Source organism: Drosophila nasuta, chromosome 3 (genome assembly GCF_023558535.2).
Source record: "Drosophila nasuta strain 15112-1781.00 chromosome 3, ASM2355853v1, whole genome shotgun sequence".
NCBI classification, from domain to species: Eukaryota; Metazoa; Arthropoda; class Insecta; order Diptera; family Drosophilidae; genus Drosophila; species Drosophila nasuta.
The window spans coordinates 3,226,912-3,249,261 of record NC_083457.1 but is presented as its reverse complement, the minus strand read 5'-3'; the positions used below and the strand labels follow the sequence as shown (position 1 = coordinate 3,249,261).

General features: G+C 36.1%; 1 protein-coding gene and 16 non-coding genes across 18 annotated transcripts in view; 11 read left to right on the top strand and 6 right to left on the bottom strand.

Annotated features, from left to right (window-relative positions):
* LOC132789949 (ecdysone receptor) overlaps positions 1–22,350 on the top strand; it is a 118,487-nt gene that overhangs the window by 995 nt on the left and 95,142 nt on the right. The window contains exons 2-6 of one of the 2 annotated variants that reach the window (XM_060798303.1): positions 3,394–3,555; positions 11,637–11,673; positions 18,092–18,210; positions 20,181–20,886; positions 20,947–21,113. In XM_060798303.1, the coding sequence (XP_060654286.1) occupies positions 20,309–20,886; positions 20,947–21,113 (745 nt within the window). In that variant the 5' untranslated portion in view covers positions 3,394–3,555; positions 11,637–11,673; positions 18,092–18,210; positions 20,181–20,308. Of the gene's footprint in view, positions 1–3,393; positions 3,556–11,636; positions 11,674–16,773; positions 16,880–18,091; positions 18,211–20,180; positions 20,887–20,946; positions 21,114–22,350 lie in introns of those variants that run through there. The other variant, XM_060798304.1, reaches the window with a different exon arrangement.
* Trnai-aau (transfer RNA isoleucine (anticodon AAU)) lies at positions 3,631–3,704 on the top strand. Its single transcript has one exon. It is a non-coding gene; the product is annotated as a tRNA-Ile (tRNA).
* Positions 3,896–3,969, top strand: Trnai-aau (transfer RNA isoleucine (anticodon AAU)). Its single transcript has one exon. It is a non-coding gene; the product is annotated as a tRNA-Ile (tRNA).
* On the top strand, positions 4,137–4,210 carry Trnai-aau (transfer RNA isoleucine (anticodon AAU)). Its single transcript has one exon. It is a non-coding gene; the product is annotated as a tRNA-Ile (tRNA).
* On the top strand, positions 4,421–4,494 carry Trnai-aau (transfer RNA isoleucine (anticodon AAU)). The gene has a single exon. It is a non-coding gene; the product is annotated as a tRNA-Ile (tRNA).
* Positions 5,172–5,245, top strand: Trnai-aau (transfer RNA isoleucine (anticodon AAU)). The gene has a single exon. It is a non-coding gene; the product is annotated as a tRNA-Ile (tRNA).
* Trnai-aau (transfer RNA isoleucine (anticodon AAU)) lies at positions 5,438–5,511 on the bottom strand. Its single transcript has one exon. It is a non-coding gene; the product is annotated as a tRNA-Ile (tRNA).
* On the bottom strand, positions 5,619–5,691 carry Trnak-cuu (transfer RNA lysine (anticodon CUU)). Its single transcript has one exon. It is a non-coding gene; the product is annotated as a tRNA-Lys (tRNA).
* Positions 6,860–6,932, bottom strand: Trnak-cuu (transfer RNA lysine (anticodon CUU)). Its single transcript has one exon. It is a non-coding gene; the product is annotated as a tRNA-Lys (tRNA).
* Positions 7,736–7,808, top strand: Trnak-cuu (transfer RNA lysine (anticodon CUU)). The gene has a single exon. It is a non-coding gene; the product is annotated as a tRNA-Lys (tRNA).
* Positions 8,420–8,492, top strand: Trnak-cuu (transfer RNA lysine (anticodon CUU)). Its single transcript has one exon. It is a non-coding gene; the product is annotated as a tRNA-Lys (tRNA).
* On the top strand, positions 9,159–9,231 carry Trnak-cuu (transfer RNA lysine (anticodon CUU)). The gene has a single exon. It is a non-coding gene; the product is annotated as a tRNA-Lys (tRNA).
* Positions 9,718–9,790, top strand: Trnak-cuu (transfer RNA lysine (anticodon CUU)). The gene has a single exon. It is a non-coding gene; the product is annotated as a tRNA-Lys (tRNA).
* Positions 11,009–11,082, bottom strand: Trnan-guu (transfer RNA asparagine (anticodon GUU)). The gene has a single exon. It is a non-coding gene; the product is annotated as a tRNA-Asn (tRNA).
* On the bottom strand, positions 11,241–11,313 carry Trnar-acg (transfer RNA arginine (anticodon ACG)). Its single transcript has one exon. It is a non-coding gene; the product is annotated as a tRNA-Arg (tRNA).
* On the bottom strand, positions 19,790–19,863 carry Trnan-guu (transfer RNA asparagine (anticodon GUU)). Its single transcript has one exon. It is a non-coding gene; the product is annotated as a tRNA-Asn (tRNA).
* Positions 20,038–20,111, top strand: Trnan-guu (transfer RNA asparagine (anticodon GUU)). The gene has a single exon. It is a non-coding gene; the product is annotated as a tRNA-Asn (tRNA).

Sequence of the window (22,350 nt, the reverse complement as noted above, 5' to 3'; positions counted from 1 at the left end):
TCTATTCTTACTGCGTTTATATTCTACTCGATACGTGTAATCAAGGCATAAGACACATTGTCACATTGTTGTTGCTTTGGCACTAGCTCTGTTTCGGTACGAAGCGCTTGTGTGTGTGCATTTGAGTTGAGTTCGTATGTGTGTATTTATGTTTGTAGGCCTCCATACACACTGGCAGCGAAAAGCGCCAAGCGAGCGACCTGCTGATGCTGCCTCTGTCCGCCCTCTTGTCTCTTGCCTTCACACCATCAGCATTACCATCTCTCTCTCTCTCTCCATCTCTCTTTCTCTGTCCGTTGAGTCTATCTCGCTTTTTCGTCGGCATCTCCATCTTTTGCTTCTCCAGCCCGCCGCTAACTCGTTTGGCGACTTGTTTTGCCTGCTTTGCCATAGTACAATAAAACGCCGTAGCACATAAAAATAGTCTGGTAGAATTGTTGACTTCCCTTTTGACAAACGTACCGAGCCGTGCCGTGCCGGCCCACAAATGTCGGCGTCAGTGTGTACATATCAAAATGATGTAGACAAATATGTACTACATACAAAGTACTATATACATATGTACATACATATTCCCTACATTACCAACACAACATCCAAATTGGCATAGTTTGAATGATTACTTTGTCAGCTTCCCTAATGCTAGCAATAATAAGTGAGAAAGCCACAGCAAAGTGAGCTCGACTGTGAGATACCCGCTAATATAGAATGCAAAAGCCTTAGTGTCCATAAGTACGTTCAGCTTTGCTGTTAAGATCTGTAAATGTAGTAAAGTAATTTTGAAATGCTATAAAACCATAAATAATTAAGATAAAATATTATATATAATTATCGTAAAGTATTTAATAAACGATAAGCAGTATATTAGACGGTGTCCAAGTGCTAGTTCAATTTCACCTGATTTGAATTAATTGGGTTCTTAAATAATTTGCACTTATTTTCAAATTGTGATCAATTTATAAATATTAGTGTTTTTATATAGATGTTATTGTTGTTGAACTCTCTAACTATATTGGCTCAACTTCAATCCGCAACAAATACATATGAATACCTTTCATGTCGATGGATTTCGAGTATAAAGATTAAATGAAAACTTCTTGAACTTTGTTTGGACTCTTTCTCACACAGAACTTTTCCAAAAGTGAATTACTTACTCACATATTTTCATATATACAACGATAGAAAATAAAATTGCGACTCGACTGTTTGTAATGTTCATAACCGAGCTATAACAATACAAATTTATTTGTAAAATAATAAAATATATTTTCTGTCAATCACGAACAATAACTTTTAGACATTGAATGTAAATTATGGGACATTAACATATATTTCGCTACCCAATTAGAAAGTTTTCAGTAGACGTTGCCTAATTTTAAAAAACAAAAAAAAATTCGTTAAATATCAATAAAAATGAATAAACCATATTAATATAAAAGTTACAAGAATATATAAAAGAAACCATGTAAAGGCCGTAGAGAAGTAAGAGATCGGTGATACTGTTTAAGAATATACAATCAGAAAACATTGCAGAAAGAAAGCATAAAATAAATTTATAAATAAACTCATTTTTTGGTTTTAAAATTGAATTGTTACAATGTACATATTGAATTGTCATAAAATTTAATTGGTAATTTGGAATATAAGGTTTACAAAAAAAAACTATTTATTTTGCTTAATAGTTGAAATGATCTATTATGACATTAGCAAAATTTGTACGAGATGTGCCCTCCGTTATTCTAACTAAACTTGAATAATTTGTAACATTTGAGCTGTTTTAAATTGCAAGTTAAATACATTTTTATTGCGATAAATTGAATTATTAACTATTTAGTTGAAGTAAAAATTTCAGTAAAATTTCTAAATTCATTACAAGTTTGCTAAAAGAAAGGCTTTCCAATTTTATAGATAAGCTAAGTGATGATGGAAGTAGAAGCTGCCTTAGGACGCATGTGCAATTTCAACTTTTACAATTGTTTTAGAGACAAATAAATTACTGAAATGTAGTTTGAGCAAATAACTTTGGTGTTCACTTTAAAGTTTCAAAGGAAACTAGTATAGTTGTTGAGTAGTTAACTTTTTTACACACATGTATTGCTTGTTTTGTCTTTCTCTAGATGTAAGATTGTTGGTAACTATGTCGATAAACTTTGCAAAATCTTGATCTCAAAGGCGCTTAAATCTCTAGGCTTGTTTATGGCGATTTTGTAGATAAATGCTGAGGCGGAATTCTCTTTTATTCATAGCCCATAGCCCCATTAACCTGCTCAATCGAAAACTTGTCTGGAGCATTAATAGCGTCGACCATTTTAGGTTGCAGCTTCGTTGAAAGCGAAAATAGCGCAGAAAATCAAGTAAAGAAAAGAAAAGAATGAAAGAAAAAATGGTGTTGGTTGTTGGTTTGCTGGTTCTGGTGCTTGGGCCAGGCTGCGAATGTATCTTGCAGATACATATCTAAAATTGCTACATAGCATGCAGTATAAGAACCAGACACAAGTAACTAAATATAACACACTCTCACACGCAAACACACACACACAGAGACCAGCCGACTGCAGATACATACTAACTCTATGTCTGTCCTCTCCAATCCTCCTCCCCAGTTCCCCCACCACATTTGCAACGTTGCGCGCCGCTTGCAATTTCATTTTCATTGCAACTTCATGCCCCTGACATCGGACCATGCGATGCCTGCTCGACAGTCAGCCTTTGCCTGTGCCTGTGTCTGTGTCTGTTTTGTCGGTCGTCCCTACCTCAATGTTCCCCGCAACCCGCTTCTTTATCCTCAGCACTTAGTCGCCAGCACGCCTCCATCGACCCTTTTTTACTCTATCTCTGTCTCTGCACGTTTCTACGCTCATTCTTGTAAAATTGCAAGTTGCTGCGGCCTATTGAAGCTCTCTGTCTCTGCCTCAGTCGCTGCTAGTGCACTCGGCCATGCAGCTGTCTGTGTGCCTCTCCTCTGCTCCACCTCGCGCACTCTGTTTGTCTGAGTGTGTGTGCGCACGAATGAGCGAGTGCGAGCGAGCGAGCGAGAGGACACTGCCTTGCCCTAACCTACACCACAGAAAATGTATTGCGTCGGTTCTTCTACTTCCACACACACACACACACACACATAGCCAGACACACACACATCACTTGATTTCTCGCATTATCTACGTACGAGGCATACATTTTTCAGTCTACACGATATTCTTTTTTTATTGTTATTTTTTGTTTGCAGTTGTTGTATTTCGTGTTATTTGTATTTCTTCATTAGTTTTTCGTTTTGGTTTCATTGATGCAATTTGCTACAACATACACTCCCGCTCCCATTCTGCTTGCTATCGTTTTGCCCTGCCAATCATTGTCGTTCATTAGAAACTAATTTTCATTCCTTTTTCATTGCAGTTCGCGTTGTGCAAATTATAATCAATCGATCCGGTCAATTAATTATACGATTTAAACATTATTTATAACACGTTGCGACGGGCAATCGTGCAATAATTCAATATAAAATACTTCAGACCCCTTTAGATAAACCGGGCCAACAAGTATTTATAGAACATAATGGTAAGTTGACTATTTTATCAACAGACATTTTTACCGGAAAGACCAACATGGCATCTGTTTAGAGGGCGATCGCCAGGCCCATTAGCTCAGCTGGTTAGAGCGTCGTGCTAATAACGCGAAGGCCGCGGGTTCGATCCCCCCATGGGCCAGAAAGTGATTTTTTTGCTTAGTTTTTCTTATTCGATGTTAGTTTACTAATAGTTGCAACGTTAAATCAAAATTATTTATAAAGAAAGAGTAAGTGAAAGACATATTTTTTTATTTCATTTTTTTTTCTAACTTTCGGTTGAATAAAAATATTTGTTGCTCTGATAGGCCTTTAAAAAATTTGCGACCGAAGGGCCCATTAGCTCAGCTGGTTAGAGCGTCGTGCTAATAACGCGAAGGCCGCGGGTTCGATCCCCCCATGGGCCATTGGAATAATTTTTTTTAGTATTAAGAATACTAGTACTATAAGTACATATATGCTATGTATATATTGTATTGTTTTGTTCTATTGTATCTTAAACAACTAACTTACTATTTTATAAATCTCAGTTTCAAATATTTTTTATAAGACTTTTAAAATAACGGGTTATCAAGGCCCATTAGCTCAGCTGGTTAGAGCGTCGTGCTAATAACGCGAAGGCCGCGGGTTCGATCCCCCCATGGGCCAGGTAGTATCCTTTTTGCTCAAAATTTGTTTACCAATTTCAACAAAACATTGAAAATTTGTAATTTAAATAATAGATAAATACTATTTTTAGTTTTTTTTTCAATTTTTATTTATAGAATTATTTTGTTGTGTGATTAAATAGTATTGCTATTATCGACATTACGCTCTCCATTCCTCTCCAAGGACCTGGAAGTCAAAATGTCGTCACATGGCCCATTAGCTCAGCTGGTTAGAGCGTCGTGCTAATAACGCGAAGGCCGCGGGTTCGATCCCCCCATGGGCCAGATTTTATTTTTTATGATTCTTTCTTTATTATTGTCGAGTCCTGGACGATTCCAAGACATTTTGAATTTTGTAGTTAACAAGATATCGATATTTTTGGATGAGAAAACCTAGTAAGAAAGCTGGGTCGAGTGTGCTCGACCCATTTTGAATTAAACCAAAATATTGCGGTATTAATTTTGAAATTTACCAAATTAATATGCATTATATATACATACATACTTTTAAAAAAATATATAAGGCTTTTTTAGGTACATGTATTTAAATATAACATACCATAAAGTGAAAAATATACCAGATTGTGTAAACGATTTCATTAATATCTTTGACATTTTTAGGTGATCGCAATCAAACTTCCAGAAATAATGAAGACTATAGATATTATTGTATATACCAAAATTCGCGAGTATAACTAAAAATTTGTTGTTCGATTTTTGTCAATTTGCGGGGAAGGAAGTGCGCCATGCCAAAAAACTTTGAAACAAACCTTATCAGCCTGGAAACATAACAAGAGCTATCGAAAAATATTTATATCTCTATCTCTAATAGTCTTTGAGATCTATGTAGGTGTTCATGCGGACAGACGGACTGACGGAAATACTTTATATGGTCGGAAATCCCTCCCTATATATTTTGTACAGGTTCTTAAATTGGCTTTTAATCCATCTGGTTACAACAGGGCCCATTAGCTCAGCTGGTTAGAGCGTCGTGCTAATAACGCGAAGGCCGCGGGTTCGATCCCCCCATGGGCCATAGTTACTTTTTATACGTTTTATACATATCTTCTGCAACAGATTCATCTTTTTTATTTAAAGAACAAAATTAAAAATAATTTCCAATAATTATATACACATATATTATTATTTTTTTTGTAATTTTGAGAATGAATTTATTTATTATTTTCGAAAAATATATTATTGTAAAAAAAAAATCAGATCTTTAACTTGGCCCATGGGGGGATCGAACCCGCGGCCTTCGCGTTATTAGCACGACGCTCTAACCAGCTGAGCTAATGGGCCAGTTGTCTCGGGGTTGTTCAATATGTGTCATGAAGACTTTGAATTTATAAAGCCGTAAAAATAGAAGTGAGAATTATAAGCATTTCTCAAAACAAAAAATTTATTCTCGCCCAACGTGGGGCTCGAACCCACGACCCTGAGATTAAGAGTCTCATGCTCTACCGACTGAGCTAGCCGGGCTTGGTGGCAGTTCGTGTCCAATACGGTATGCCCCTATACAGCGAGAGGTTCTAGACGCAGTGTACACACATTTCGATGTGATGGGATATTATTTATAACCGGCACACAGCTTGTGGTCCTCAGTTCTCCACTCCAATTCTCTTCTTACTTGTGCTATTCTATTTTACCCTTTATACTGGCTTTGTAATTGTTTTCATGTTGATAGGTGCCCATTGTGTAGAACATTTTGCTGCTTCCTAATGGAAATGATGTATAAAATTACGCGCCTACCTCAATGCAGAATCGAAAGTAATGGAAAGGGGTGCAGTGCAGACGCTTCTGACAGTCAGACAGTCAGGCAGTCGGACAGAGGGACAACCGCCCCCGACATCCAAGTAATTTGCTATAAAATATTAAAACGAAACAATGTGCGAAAGGAAACAAAACAAAATACATGCATATGGAAACAGAGACAGACTCAGACATTGGGGCGGAGAGTGAGTGTGAGAGAGAACGACCGAGGGAGAGAAATAGAGAGTTATTGGAGGAACAACAAGAGACGGCAGTATTCAGACAGAAGGACGGATATGAAGACAGCAGGCAGATAATCAGCCTGGCAGACGGCTTTTGATTGCGCTACGTTCAAAACAATGCGGCATATCTGTTTCGAAATAAAAGCAAAGTTGAAAATTATAGCTGAGCAATATTATTATTTAATGTAGAACAGAAATGTATAATTAAAGATTTGTTGAAGTAAAATTCTTATTTAAATGCTAAACCAATTTTAAAACTTTTCGTCGTTTGTTTATTTAGTTTTTTATTATAGCTCACTTCAATATATCTTCATTCATTTTGATATTTTTCGTTCACAGCGACATTTTGAAAGTTAAGATTGTAGGAGAAACGCGACACAACGCTTATTTGTGAGCAGACAAATTGTTTGTTGTTTATTGTCTATGTCGGGCACTCAGTGAGCACCGCCTCCCTCAAAGCATACCATTAAGTATGTACACACGTGCACAAGTCAGACACATTTCCATTGCCAAAGGCAACTCGAGCGTCTGTGGCAGACAAGGCCAAATAAGTTAGGGTAGGCTCGCAATATAATATAAACAAAAATGTTATTTGATAAACAACAAGCAACACATCCAGTCTTCAATTTGCAGAACAAAAACAAAAAAGCATTTTGCGCCCAACGTGGGGCTCGAACCCACGACCCTGAGATTAAGAGTCTCATGCTCTACCGACTGAGCTAGCCGGGCAGATAATTCGGCTAGAAAATAATCAATTATTGTAATTAACTATGTAATTTTAGAATAGATAATACAGTAAAACTTCTCTTAACGAACAACTATATTAATAACTTTTTATTTAAGCGCATAAACAGTAGATAGTGAAATTGAGTTTTATATTAGTAAATAAATTATTCATTGTTATTGAAAGTCTTTTTTGTATGTGGATTATAGTTAGCTGATCGTAACTTAAATTAAAATCTTATAAATTAAAGGTGCAATAATATTTATTATATTGATTTCATTACTTCCTGATTTTAAGAATATTTCTACATTTTCTTATTAAAAGATATGTTGTTTACTTATTTATGCATTTCATCTGTCTTAAAATTTAGTTGTTTAACTCTATTTTTAACTCTATGATTTTTAAACAATATAAAGTGTTCGTTCGAAAGTATTTTTTGTATCCATATACATTCTTAAAAAAATACAAAATAATTGTACACACATCTTTCACATTATATAAACCAGTTCAATAAAACAAAAGTTAAACTTCAAAATAATGCTACAAATCTAACCATATAGAAAGTACATGCACAAAATAAGTATTTATCTGAGCAATTAAGTAAATTGTGTCAATCTATTTATGTTCATTAAATTGTTGAGCACCTTGTTTATATATAACAATATGAAATTTTTCAAAAATATAGTTGATGGGTCTGTCCATTCATTGATTACAAAGATTGCTTATAAGTTCTAACAATCTTGTCAGATTTTAAAATTAGCAACGATCCTAAACACGAGGACAGCTATATTTTCCCGCCGGCCATGACGCCCGGCTAGCTCAGTCGGTAGAGCATGAGACTCTTAATCTCAGGGTCGTGGGTTCGAGCCCCACGTTGGGCGAAAGATAACTTTTTACTTATCAATTCCTTTTCTGATAATTCGTCAATAAAAAAAGAATGATACATTCAATAATTCAAAAATTGGTATTAAGCAAAAACAAAGTACTGAAAATATTGGAATATATTTGCATTTCACATTTCGAATAAATATAGAAAAGAAAAAATTAATAAATAAACAGCGAAACTTTGACATAAAATTTGAATCATCTTTCCTAAATAATTATTTCAAAAACCTTGAAAAATCTGAAAAATCTTTCAGAAACCAACATTTCGTTTTAATATATAACTATCAATGTGCACAATGAGGCAAGATTATTAAATTGACGCAAAAGTTAAATTCATATTTTGTGAAGCTTAAGAAACAAACACATTTTATTGAATTCAGTTTTCTTTTTTAATGTCAGAAATTATTTACTCTAATTAAACTTGTACATGTCAAATTGAACTTTAAAAGTATGTGAAAAGATGTTTTGAAATTTCACGTATCTTAGCCAAAGAATTGTAATATGAATGTGCGATCTATTATTTTTTTTATCTTTTTTTTTATATTAGAATGATCTTAAATTGGATCCTTCTTGATACGCAATGCTGTTTTTTTCGTTCTATGACAACGCCCGGCTAGCTCAGTCGGTAGAGCATGAGACTCTTAATCTCAGGGTCGTGGGTTCGAGCCCCACGTTGGGCGAGATTGCCTTTTTTTAAATTAAGGCATTTTAAATGAGAAAAAGGGTTTGATAGGTTCGTGAACACATATGTAACAATCGAAACTTTGTTCTGGACACTTTATTAACGACCTATGTTTTGGTTTAAGTGTAGTAAAGGCCGATTTGTTAATAAGTCTTGTATATCAATAGGCTTTAATTGCTACATATAAGCACTATGGATCAGATTTAATATCATAATCTGACCATCATATTCTTCAGAACTTAACGTAATTGAAAATGTTAGTGGCTAGCTAAAACGAAGCTGTACGAAGGCGGAAAGCAATACGCAATACGAAGGAGAAAAGCAATGAAAAAGATTTCCTTGAACTTCGTCGATTCCTTACGTCTATTACTATGAAAGACATATAAAGTTATTACTAACAAAGAAGGCAGTACTTATTACTGAAATTATTATCTTTTATTTATAATAAATTAAGTAAATCAAGTAGTAAGAAACTTCCTTCGTATTAGGTGCACTACATCCAGCTTGTTTTTGCAAGTTCAATCTTGATTGCTTTACAATATTGCGTTAAATAAAACTTACTTGTAGTAAAAATATCGTAAATTAAAACGATCTTTTCTCAAACTTTTATCATAGGCTCATACGGTTACAGACGCTTCCTTTTTTTCCTACCTTGCTCCACAGTGCCCGGCTAGCTCAGTCGGTAGAGCATGAGACTCTTAATCTCAGGGTCGTGGGTTCGAGCCCCACGTTGGGCGACAATAATAATTTTTTGCCATTGTTATGGATAATTTTTGATAAACATAATTGTAAATGGCATCTCCGATACTATATAATTAGTATGTGTTTTACCATGATCATGAATCATATCAAAAATATTATTGGTATAAATCTGATTTCTATACAAAAGTATTTTAAATGTGTACGTAAAAAGCATTTTTTTTTTATTTTAACGTCATTGAAATATTAAAATAGATAATTTCTCTTATAAGAAAATAAATGATCTAAGATTAGCAAATAAAATTTATTATTAAATTAATATTAATTTTTGCAATATTTATTAATTAGCAATTGCTATTCACAATTCATTCTTATATCCGTTTAAGTTATTATGTGGTAGAAATATCTTGGCAATAATTTAATTTTATCCTAACTTTTTTTGCGAACTGTCTTATAACGTTTTAAAACACATACGTAGTAGATTCTCATCAGGAGAACATCCATTTTTTTCCCGTTATCACAGCGCCCGGCTAGCTCAGTCGGTAGAGCATGAGACTCTTAATCTCAGGGTCGTGGGTTCGAGCCCCACGTTGGGCGAGAAATGCTTTTTTCCTTACGATCTCTTCTATTTTTATTACGGTTTCTGAATTTTTATTGCTTTTAAAAAGATATGAAACTTGAGTGCAGTTACAACGTCGATGCATTGTTAGGTGAAACAAAAAGGTTGTCTATGGACCCTCAATAAGAAACTATTGACGTGACGTTGCTAATAATCAGCACAGAAAGCAAATGGAAATAAGCACGTTTAGAAAATGCAAAACATTGATCTATACAACGCTATAAACACACAAATACATACTCACAAAGTAGAGAGCCAAGCCAGTTCAGCAGAGACGTAAAAATATTAAAAACGTTTCTGTTTGTCATGCAAATAAAACGAAACGAGGCGAATGACTGAACTTAACCTTAAAACACAACGCACAGAAATATAAATATAAATACGTATACGAATACGTAATTCCGTAATGCACCGCACAACCAAAACCAAAAACAAAAACTGTATGGTTTCAACATACAAATTGCAAATATTGCAAAATATTAATGAATGCTGAACTTGTGTAAAACAGTGAGACTTCCATATAAGAAACCCACATCAAATTGATGAAATTTTATTACAGTGTCTTAAAATACTAAAACTTCTTTTTATTGAAAATATGTTTTTTAATTTATAGATGCATTTTTGAGTAGATACCCAACTAATTATTTTTATCGTACAAAGATTTTTCAAATATTAATTAATAAAAAAATTATATGTCTATATCCCATATTGTCTAGTGGTTAGGATATCCGGCTCTCACCCGGAATTCCCGGTATGGGAAGGATTATTCCGTATGCTTTTATTTTGATATGGGTAGATTCTTGAATCCCACTGCATCTATTTTTATTTGTTATCTGAATGTTTTTCACACACTATCTTTATGTATTCTCCGTCGCTGCATTTAATTTGAGTTCCCATGTATTTCACGCGTGACGAAACGCTTTTTAGTAATGGTAAGAAATGCCTTTTCCCAACTGATGTCCGAGAGCGATAATGTCTGGAGCCAGTTTCTGCTCGACACCGGAGAAAAAACTTGCTCTACCACACGTAAGATTCAATTGAGTCGAAAGAGCCGGCCAACAAGTTTTTATGAAAATGACCTTGACGAGTTCACTGCAACTTGGACAAAAACCCTTTTGCCGTTACGGAACAAAAGATCGATATGATCATTCGAATTTTAAATTAAGGTGAAACAAAAATCGAAGAAAAAGTTGAGTCGCCCCCGGGTGGACTCGAACCACCAACCTTTCGGTTAACAGCCGAACGCGCTAACCGATTGCGCCACGGAGGCTCTTGAAGGCGGTGGAAATATATTCCCAAGAAACACAAAACATTAATTACATTATTACTTTAAAATAAATTAATTTTCACAATTATAATTGGTATTTTTGTTTTTTTTTTTATATATTAGGCGTATTTAAAATGAAAAGAAAGAAAAAAAAACATTCTCGATCCTGCCAGGAGTCGAACCTGGAATCTTCTGATCCGTAGTCAGACGCGTTATCCATTGCGCCACAGGACCCACTGATTTCAATCGAAATTAATTCGCTACCCTAAATTTAATAGGAAAATACATTTAGCAAAGTTCTCAATTAGGTTACTCAAGCATTCCTATTATTTATTGTTTTGGCATTTTTATATTGTCTCTTTGATGACGATCATCGGAGCTACTTTTTAACCGTTTGTTAATTTATGCAAGTTCATTGAATTTAGCAAGTTGCTGATATCATTAACATATTTGCATAAAAGTAAAACTAAACATGTTTTCGGTCGAAGTAGCTTGACTTATAAAAGATACTTTAAACTATTTACTCATTTACTCATTCTTTTATTATTTATTTGCAGTGGCCATCAACAAAGACAAGACAACTATAGTTTTTGGGTGAGTAAGAGAAGAAGTTGGAATGCTTTAACTTTATATTTTTTAATATTTTAAAAGCAATGTATTTCATAAATTGTTTACTCAGCTTGACTAAGACACGCCTTTGAAAAATATGAAAAAGAATATAATTATTAAAGGGTGTTTCCTAATTTTTATATAGAAAAAAAATAATAAAAAGATTTGTAAGAAAAAGCTTCAAAGTCTCGTCGTAATAAATACCATAAATTCAACCAATTTCTATTCTCTCTAAAAAAAAAGAGACATCTTAGTAAAGTGATGTTAATATAAAGCAAATAATATAAAGCAAATACTACCCTTTGGATTGAAAGCATGCTCGGTAAAATGAAAAACTGCTGAAAATGAAATTTATTGATTTTTTTGCGGCAGCTTTTTTTTCTTTTCAATTTCCATTTCCATTTAATGCCGCGCCGAGACGTGTCCTTGCCTCAGATATCGTCGCCATGGCGGCTGCCAGGTGGTAGACCTTTCCATTTCACATTTGCCTCTGTGTCTGTCGCTGGGTGTGTTTTTGGTTCTGTTTCCGATTCTGATTCTGATTCCAATTCTCATTCTGGCTCTAGTGCTGCTGGTCATTGTCAACGCCCAGCCAGCCAGCACTAAGTATTTTAGATACCCTTTTAAAAGATGTACTGCTTTCTGTTTGTAAGAGCAACAGAAAAAAAAACTATTTTATCAATTCTTCACTTTATTTTAAAAATTCGATATAGTTATTCAAATATTTTAAACACTCTAAATATATTGTATATTTCACGTCAAGGAATCATTTGTAAATAGCTTTGAACTTAAGAGCATTTTATTTTTAATAACATCTTTTTTATTTCATTTCGGATAATACATAGTTACATAGAAAAGGAAATTATTCTATTAATACATTATTTTAAAAAATCATATAAAGCCGACAAATTGAGGTTAAATTTATAAAAACTGAACTTTATGAAAATACGTATTTTCACTTCATATCAATCCTCTGAGTAAGGGCATTGAGTCTTCGGAAATTTTGCAGGTTTCCGGGCATTCCGGTTTGCTCTTGCTGTACTTGTTCTTTCCTTTGCGCTTCCACTTAACTTTTTGCATCGTTAGGTTCTTCCATTCGCTCATGTGCGCCCAGTGGCCCACAAATTGGCGCATTGTTTGGGTCAAGGATGCAGCAATGGAACTTTGTGCTGTACCACCGGGAAACGAGATGAAGGTGGAGGGGAATGCAGCGACGTTTGCCTTGTGCATTTTGGCGGCACTTGACTTGATAGCTTTGAACTTTTAACAGGCGTTAACTTTGTGGCCCCTTTTCGACCAGACCCCTCCTCACGTCCCCTCCTAACATTTTGAAGGGGTCAGTTTGAGTTCACACTTTGACTGCTCATCAAAAATGTGCGCCAAGTGGAGGAATTTCAATGTTCGGTGCAAATTGAGTGCAGTATGCATAAAACATGAAGAATTGTCTGGGACAAAACCGAAGAATGTCAATAAACGGAGAATTTGTTGATAGTAATAAGGCAAGGAGGCTGTGTAAGATAAAAAAGCGTTAAAACTAAAGAATAAAAGCGACAAGTATTTATTTCAAGCGTTGTGATTCTATTTGCTTTAAAATGGGCGTTTTGAATTAAGTTTATTATAAATAAGTTTTTTTTATGATACTATAGGAATGTAACATTTTTTAGTCTGTGTATCTTATTATTACGATTAATTATAAAACTAAGATGATTATATTTGAAAGAAATTTCAGTATTTATACATAATATTATAAGGAATTCGATGTTTAGAATACTTTAAAATTGTGAAATATATTTTTTTAGTTAATGTATTTGTCAAAGAAAAACCACTTAACATTAAACCAATTAGAGTCGATTTTATATTTATTTAGGATAACGAAAGAAATTAGGTAGTTGAATAATAATTAATAATCGGTAGAGTAATTCAGGCTTTTTTTAATTTAATCGGTCACATTTTTAATCGTTCATCAAATTTGCAATTTTAATGTGCTTAGGTCAAATACTAAACCACCTAGTTTTTCCCACATACTTCCAATTACAATTTCTACACCTCTTAACTCATCTGAATTATAACTTCGCAATTTCAACCAGCTATTTTTGAACTAGTTCTATTACGTGGCCGGTGTATAGAGAGCTCCTATCGATCTAATTACATGCACATTATTTGGCAAACTTCTTTGACGTTTTGTGGTTTTGGCCCCATCCCCTATGCCGGATCCTAACATGACCAACAGCTGTTAAGGCATCAAACCAAAACCATTGCCAGCTAAATTTGACCTACCTGTGTCATTTACACAGGTGTAAATGGCATGCACGACACATTCCACATGCCACACATACTATATAGTACACTCTCAGTTCTGTGTTTGTGTGCCCCTTGCAACGCTCCTCGTCGCCCCGCAATTGCTTTAAAACTGCCACTCGTCGTCACATGATGCATCCGCTGACATGGCAAAATGCTGCTGCTGCTGCCGTTTATACCGGCCCCTCCCCTCGAACCCATCCCCTCCTGCCTAGTGCTTCCGTCATTGCAACGTTTGTACAACGCCCTAAAACAAAAACTGAAACGAGAGTGAATGCAGTTTTACCGCTGCCGCTGCTTCTGCTGCCTGAGCCGAAAATAAACATGCAACGTTAAATAGGCCGCTCCAACTACTCACTAGCTGCTTATTGTAGTTGTAGTTGTAATTGCAGTAGTAGTCGTAGTTGTATTTGTGGTTGTATGCGCTCTCAGCCTCTGCCTCTGCCAAGGCAGGCGCACACATTGTAGGCTCTCTGGCGAGCCAAGTGCAAGAGCACGACTTAGCTTTTGCGTTGCTGTAATTTACGTCATGCACTGCAAAGCTTTCAGCTCCCTCTCCCTATATATCTCTCTCGTTCACACAGCCTAGACTCTCTGTGCCTTTTGCACATGCACATTGGGGCGAACTATGCGGATGTGTGTTTTTTGTTGGCTTGCAACACTATTTTTCGCCATGCTTGATTGCTTTGGCTCTCTTTCGCTCTTTCTCTATGTCTCAGTGTTTAAGGCTGAAATCCATTGTAAAATGGTGTAAGTTGCATGCGCCGCTCACCGCTCACCGCATACATTTGCATGCATACAAGTGTTTGTGTGTGTTTTGTTTCGAGTGTAAAATTATTCATTTTTTCTAAGGTTCAGTCGCAGAGTTGAAGGTCAGTTGATGTTTTATGTCATTCAACTTGCTGTTGTCGTTGTCGTCGCTGTTTTCGTGGCTGTTTTCATTGTTATTGTTGTTGTAGGCGCTTTTACATTTTCGTCACTGCTGCGCTTTGCGCTTTTTATTGCTGTTGTTGTAGTTGCTGCTGCCGTTTATAAATGTTTGCCGCAATTCGCTTGCGTGTTGAGCCATTCAACTGGGGCGTGGGGCCCGTCATCTAATCTCATTCCCATTCCCAGTCTCATTCCCTAATATAAGCCCAAGTGCATTTCACACATACTATGTATGAATAAATGTGAATTCTATAGTTGAATACATATCTATAGTTGGCATCCAGAAATAATACTTTATTAACACTCAGTCAAATTATGAAATAAAAAATTAAGTAAATAAAATTATAAAAGTAGAAGTTTGTTATTGTTATAATTGTTGAAGAAATTCAACCAAATTTTAATAAATAAAATATATAAATACTGATCACTCTTAAGAAAGTTGAAATAAATGAATGTTCACACTGTACATCGGTCACTGTAATGGTTATAGTTATTGGTTTTACTGCTTTTTTCATTGCACAGGGCCAAGCTGTTGTGAGAGGTTCTTTATTGGATTCCCCTTGACAACTAGGTTCAATACACGATTATTGTAAATTAGTTGAGGATGTGTGAGAGTGAGGTTATGTGCTTCGCATCGAAATGTTAAATTAGCAAGCAGTTAAAATAAACAATATCTACATACATATAGCCATACATCTATACATACCTACATTCATAGATTTGAAGAAAACAACATCTATGTATGTATGTAACAATGTAGATGGTTAAAGTTAATCAAGATTTATTCATTGCTACATTTGTATAACTTGCAATCCAACACCTGACCTTTTCACTTGGATATAAACAATATAAATTGCCAAATTCCCACGAAATGAAGAAAACAACAACACGTGTGCGTCTCACATTGTCAGTCTCAATGCACTCAGAGAGTCTGAGTAAGAGAGGGAGAGTAGAAGACAACCAAAAACGGGCAGAAAACATAAATTCCATTAAAGAAAAAAAAGCATTAAAATCAAAAGTCACATAGCCAGCGACGTCGACGTTGACGTCGAAGCGTCGCGTCGCTTCGGCAGCGAAATCAACACAAAAAGTGTGTTACAAAGTCAAAAGCACAACAACAACAAGTAGAGCTTAAAAACCACAACGTTAAAGAAACCAAGAATACCAACAACAACAAGTAGTACAACCAAAAGTAGCAACAGCAGCAGCAGCGGCAATAAGCAGCAAGTCAGGCACACACAATGAGCCCATGTTGAAAACCAGTTTTTTGAAAAGTTCCGCACACTGGCCTCAAAGTTTACATAGTGTGGGTGCACAGTGGGGCGGATAGATTAGGAACAAGCATTAAATTCAATATTTATATAAAAAGTAAAAAATAATGTTTAAATTTGTATGCGCATAATATTAAGAGATGCATTTAGTGCATTTATTAGGCTCACTTTATGCATTATTCACACCACGGTGCAGTCAAGTCCCGCTGCCGCTTTGGCTACTGCACATCTTCGTCTTTTTTATTGTTGTTGTACGCGCGAAAGTTGAGCGCAGCTTAGCAAAGCAGAATCAAGCATTGCCAAAGTAGAAAAATTGAGAAGCACGCATGCGCTCACAGCAATAACAATTGCAAGCGCTTCACACCCCATTCCTGACCCCGGTCCCCGTAATAGCAAAAGCAAAAATATAAGACAAGAGAAAGAGCGCCATTGAGAGCAAGCTCCAACAACCAGCGAGAGAGAGAGAGAGAGGGCGCGAGTGAGAGAACAAGAGCTGCTCTCTGTCCATAGTAGCTTTGACAGCAGCAGCAGCAGCGACGGGCTAACGGCAACGGCGGCCTTTTAGTTTTAGTTTTTATGTGCGGCTCTCGTGTAATAAAAATTACATTGCGCGTCGTTTCTGTGGCTGAAAAAGTGCAGAAAATATTAAGAAATAGAAAAATTTGTGCTAGAAATACGAGCACATTCAAAACGTAAATTTACAACAAAATATTGTGTTTTGTGTATGTTTAATTGTAAGGCTCTCGCATGCCCTGCATCTGTGTGTGTGCCTCTCAATTGTGTGCCTACGCGACACGCGTGCATATAAATTGTTTTTGTTGTGTGCGTTAAATTCGCTTTAGAAAAGTTCGAGAAGAGTAGACGAAGAAAAACAACAATAAGAATGATAACGTTTTAAATAACTATAACTTAAAATCGACTCCACACAAATATTTAAAGATACATATACTGTACATCGTATATACATATGTGAATTTAGATGCATTTCTAAACAATTACAAAAATTGTGTCGTGCCAAGTGTTATTGTTGTTGCTGCGACTGACGAGTGACGTTTGCCCTCCCTTTCCCACCCACATAACAATTCCATGCACTTCGTAGAGCTTGTTTACTCGGAGAGCACTCTCTGCCAACTAGTAACAGAGAGAGAGAGAGAGAGCATCAACGAGTGCAGCAAATGTGCGTGTTCTTGTCTTTTTTTTTGGTGTGTGTTTCATGCGATGCTGCTGCTGCGAGTGACGTTAGCTCACTCCCTTCGCCACCCACACCACACGCGTCACTCACTTGCATGCATGCAATCGTTTCTGCTCTCTGAGAGAGCTTTGTGTTTGCCGCTCTCTCTATCTCTCTCTCAATCTGAGAACGGAAGCTATGGAAACTGTGAGATTGGATGGAGTGCAGTGTGTACGTTTTTTTGTTGTTCTTATTGGATGGCTAGCTTTCGTATTAAAACGTGTGCAATGTTTATCAAATAAAAGCAAAAAAATGGCATTTTAATGCAAAAATTGAAGAACCACATTGAACAATTTTCATTCAACGTTTTTGCTGCGTTGTGTTTTCTTCTTCTTTGTCACATGCCAATAAAATTTGCTGAAATGCACGTGTCTGCTAAGCGGGTGAGCGGGGTGTGTAGGCGGGCAATTGGCTGCGGCGCGGCGTTGCCAGTCTGCCATCTGACTGAGACCCAATTGCATAGCCAGCCCAATCAAATGTGCTCTCTTCTTCGCTCTCCGACACTTCACAAAGCGAATCGAACTTATGCTCTCCCGCTCTTTAGACAAAGTGCAATGAAGCACAGTGTGTCAAACGTCATTTATATGATGATTAAATTTCAATTTGACAAGAATATTAAAGTATTCACAATGATTGATTGATAAAGCGAATATTGTCGTGTGTTTATTTACAGATCTGGTGATTTTTTTTAAAGACAACATTGACAATTAAGAAACGCCTATACAGAGTGAAACAAAACAGAACACTGCTAACAATTTTGGATATTATAATTAATGAGACTATGCAAAATTGGTAAGTAAATGGGTATTAAATTGTATGACCTCATTTTCCATGCTTATAAATAACTTCAATACACTTAGTAACTTAACATAGCAACTTAACTATGCTACTCAATTCTAGTTAACGCTAGCCAAAAACAAAAAGCAAGTAAACAAAAATTAAAATAAGAAAAGGAGAGGAAAACTGAAACTCTTTCGCTAATTGTAATGCACATAAATTGCAGCTGTTTTGTGGCGCGCCAATTGGCAATGCAGATGAGTTTTGAGTTGCATGACAGCAGTCGCTTTTCCTGCATGTTCTCTTTTCTTCTTGTTTCCCCTTGTTTTTTTCTTTTTTTCAAAAATAAAACTGAAACAATTTTTCGCAGCGGAAATGCATCGTTTACAGCGTCGGTCCATCGGTCAATCAGGCAGTCAGTCAGTTTGAGACTATTTGTTTAGTCATACGATAGACAGACTGACAGACAACCACAACAACAACATCAACCATCACAATAATAATAGCAACAGCTAGTACTAGCCCCTCCCTCTTTACTATTTAGCGTTCAAAATTGAGTGCAAGTGCAAAGAAAGGCGAATAAACTTTGCCAAATGCAAAAGGCTAAAAAAAAGAATTGGAAAATAAAATTTATTTTAGACTCTGTGCTGATTAAATAGAATTTAATCTGCCAATTTGTTGTGTTTTTTTAGGGAAATTACTGTCAAATTGGGTATGATGCACTTATTAAAGTAATAATAGTATTTAAACAACAATTCATTTTACAATTATTACAAAAAATAGGATTGCGAAAAAACATTCAAACGTTGATCAACTTAGTTTTGATTTGATAGAACAAAAAATACATGTTGATAAATATATTCGAAGTTTTATTATTAATTTACGTTCCTATATTAATTTATGAAGCTCCCGAATTTTACCAAATTATTCACACTTTTTATCTATTTTTGGAATGAGTGGGCAAAACTACTCTATCAACTTTGTAAATCGATTGACTTGGCGTAGCTACAAGTGTAATAATAATCATATTGCTGTCACTTTCCCTCGATGCCCCAGGGGGCTATTCTTACATAAGCAATACAGAAATTGGGTCAACGTCGGCGCAAGCGACCTTATCAAGGATTCTGGGTCAATATGCTTACGCCACACACATCTCGAAGCGAGAGAATAGTTTGTGGCACATAATACTAATTGTATGCGTGCGGAGGCGTGTAAAAGGGGAGGTGTGGCTATGTATATTCTCTTGAGAATTCAATTTGCACTGGTGGTCAGCACTGAAAACAAAGACACAACCCTTTTAGACGGGAGATGCGGTGTAATGTAATAGTAGAAGTAGACGGATGGTGCATGCATTGTGTGTGTAGTTATTACGAACGTTTAAGGTGCATTAAACTACTGCATTGGCCTCGTTGAGCGTCAGGCAATTGACATTTAGACACGCAAACTGGGAAAGATATAAAAACAAACTGCAACTTCAACTGATAGCCAGTATATATATATTAAATTAAAAATTGGTTGAGGATAAGTTTCAGAACGTAATTTGGAATTTTAATTTATTAAATAAATAAAAATAATTTAATAAAAAAGTTATTGCCGCCCCCGGGTGGACTCGAACCACCAACCTTTCGGTTAACAGCCGAACGCGCTAACCGATTGCGCCACGGAGGCTGTTGTTCTGACGGTGGCCAAAGTTGCTTTTGTCAAGCAGTGCATACTCATTTTGAATAAAGCAGTCCAATTGCAAAAAGCTCTTATTGACATTTGTTATTAGTTGGTCCATCAAAAACTGTTGTTCGGCTTTATAGTGTTTCAAGTGTGTAAAAATTTTGCGCTGCTAACGCAGCCTCCGTGGCGCAATCGGTTAGCGCGTTCGGCTGTTAACCGAAAGGTTGGTGGTTCGAGTCCACCCGGGGGCGACTCAACTTTTTTATTAAATATATATTTTGCAATTAAAATAATAATAACCTTTTTTGTATTAATTGCAGCTCTACGGCACTTGACAAATTATGTAAAATAAAATGCTTGTAGACAACATGAAGGCGTGGCAATGTTGTCAAACGCCACTGCAACAACTACAACAATATACAGCTTTTAATAGTTTCATGCATTCAAAATGTACCGTTTGAATGCTTCACAACAGCAGCAGCAGCAACAACAGCACCAGCAACAGCAACAAAGTGGACAACAAGTCAAACAACATAAACAATCAGCAATTCCCAGTCACATTTTGTTGCAACAACAATTAGCTGCGGCCGCTGCTGCCGCAACTGGAGCTGGCAATATCAGCAATAACAATGCCGCCGCCGTCGCCTTGACCTTTCAAGGGGCCAATGCAAATGGCGGCGCAACTGCAACAACAGCGACAGCAACAACAACTACAACTGTTGAGGATAAATTAAAGCTATTGACAACTGCCACGGCGACACCGTCACCGACATCAGCATCAGCAACAGCACCAGCAACAGTACCAGCACCCGCTATAATAAAAACCGAACCCATGCCTGACGTCATCGCCTTGACCACCAACTCCACATCCACCTCGAATAACAGCAACAGCTCTGTTGCATCTGCAGCCAACAGCAGCAGCGGCATTGCATCGACATCTGCGGCAGCGGCTGCTGCTGCTGCGGCTGCAGCCTCTTCCAATGGGCATTTGGTATTTGTGCCCAATAAACGGGCGCGTTTAGATGCGTAAGTTTTTGCAAAAGCTTTTGCTTTTCATTTCTAAAGCTTTTGTATTTTGTATTGTAGTCCCGAGGATTGGATGTCGACGCCAAGTCCAGGCAGCGTGCCCAGCTCGGCGCCGCCGTTGTCGCCATCGCCAGGGTCACAGAACCACAGCTACAACATGTCCAATGGTTATGCATCGCCCATGTCCGCCGGCAGCTACGATCCATACAGTCCCAATGGCAAAACAGGTGAGTGTGCTATGCGATGAACACAAGCGAAACGAATAAAACCGATAGGCAGATACGAGCACGTCAAACAATGCGTGCAAGAAAGCTTTTGTGCAAACTGCAGACAGCGCCATCTAGTGTTCGACTGTTTATATTTTGCTGCCTTTAGTTGTTAGTGGTTGTTCATAGATGGCGCTGATTGCAATTTTTTTTTAATGACGTTTCGTCGTAAAGTGTATTAAAGAAGATGGGAAAATTTGTCAATATAGAAAAATGGAAAAATCTCTCTCATTTAAAATAAAAGAAAATATATTGCGGATAGAACTTGTTATTCTTAAAAAGTACGTTTGTTCGTTTTAAGTATATGTTTATATAAATACATATTTCTGAAAATACTGTAACTTTTAAATTGACCCTATTTAAATATTTATATAAAATCTGTCTTGTGTAAGCGTGAACTAAATTATACATAAACTTGACTTTTAGTTTTGTGTATAATAATTAAAGAAAACGGAAAATGCAGATAAAATGTATAAAATCATTTAAGCCGAAGGAGTTAATGTGATGTTTGTTTTTTTTATTTAATATTTTCTTATATTGAAAGATTTGCCTTGAATTTGAAATCAAATCCATATAAGAGGATTTAGTTAAAGAATTTAATTCAGAAAAGGTATTATAACGGCTTAAATACAAACAAACAAGTGTGTATTTAATGATAATTTGAGGACGTCACAACAAAGTCAATTCCAAAAATTGGGTTGAGCTACACAATCCTGTTGTTGGCATTGTTCAACAACTTTTTTATTTGAAATAAGAAACGTTTATCTTTTTGTTGAATATTTTATAGTATTATTAATATTTATTCCCAATTTTGCTCACTCATTTTTCTTTAATTAATTTTTAAACACAATAAATACGATATGGCTAAGAGTTTTCTCATTAATTTTGTTTATGCGAGCCAAGTCTTTAAGTGAGAGCTGTCAGTGTCTGTTTATTCTGTTAGGCAGATTAAATGCTCAGCCGAATCGCGCTGTGAACCCAGAAAATGCTTGTTATTAAAAGGCAGTTTGTTAACCTGTCGCCGGAATATGTGGCTGTGGCGAATAAAATCCAGGATGAGGAAAAGCCTCAGTGTAGACCTAAAAGTGAATTAGGCACAAAGAACTCAAGCAAATCCACCCACACACATATATATATATATATATATATATATATATTTAGGTATATATACTTAGAACGTGCCTTTCACCTTTCACGT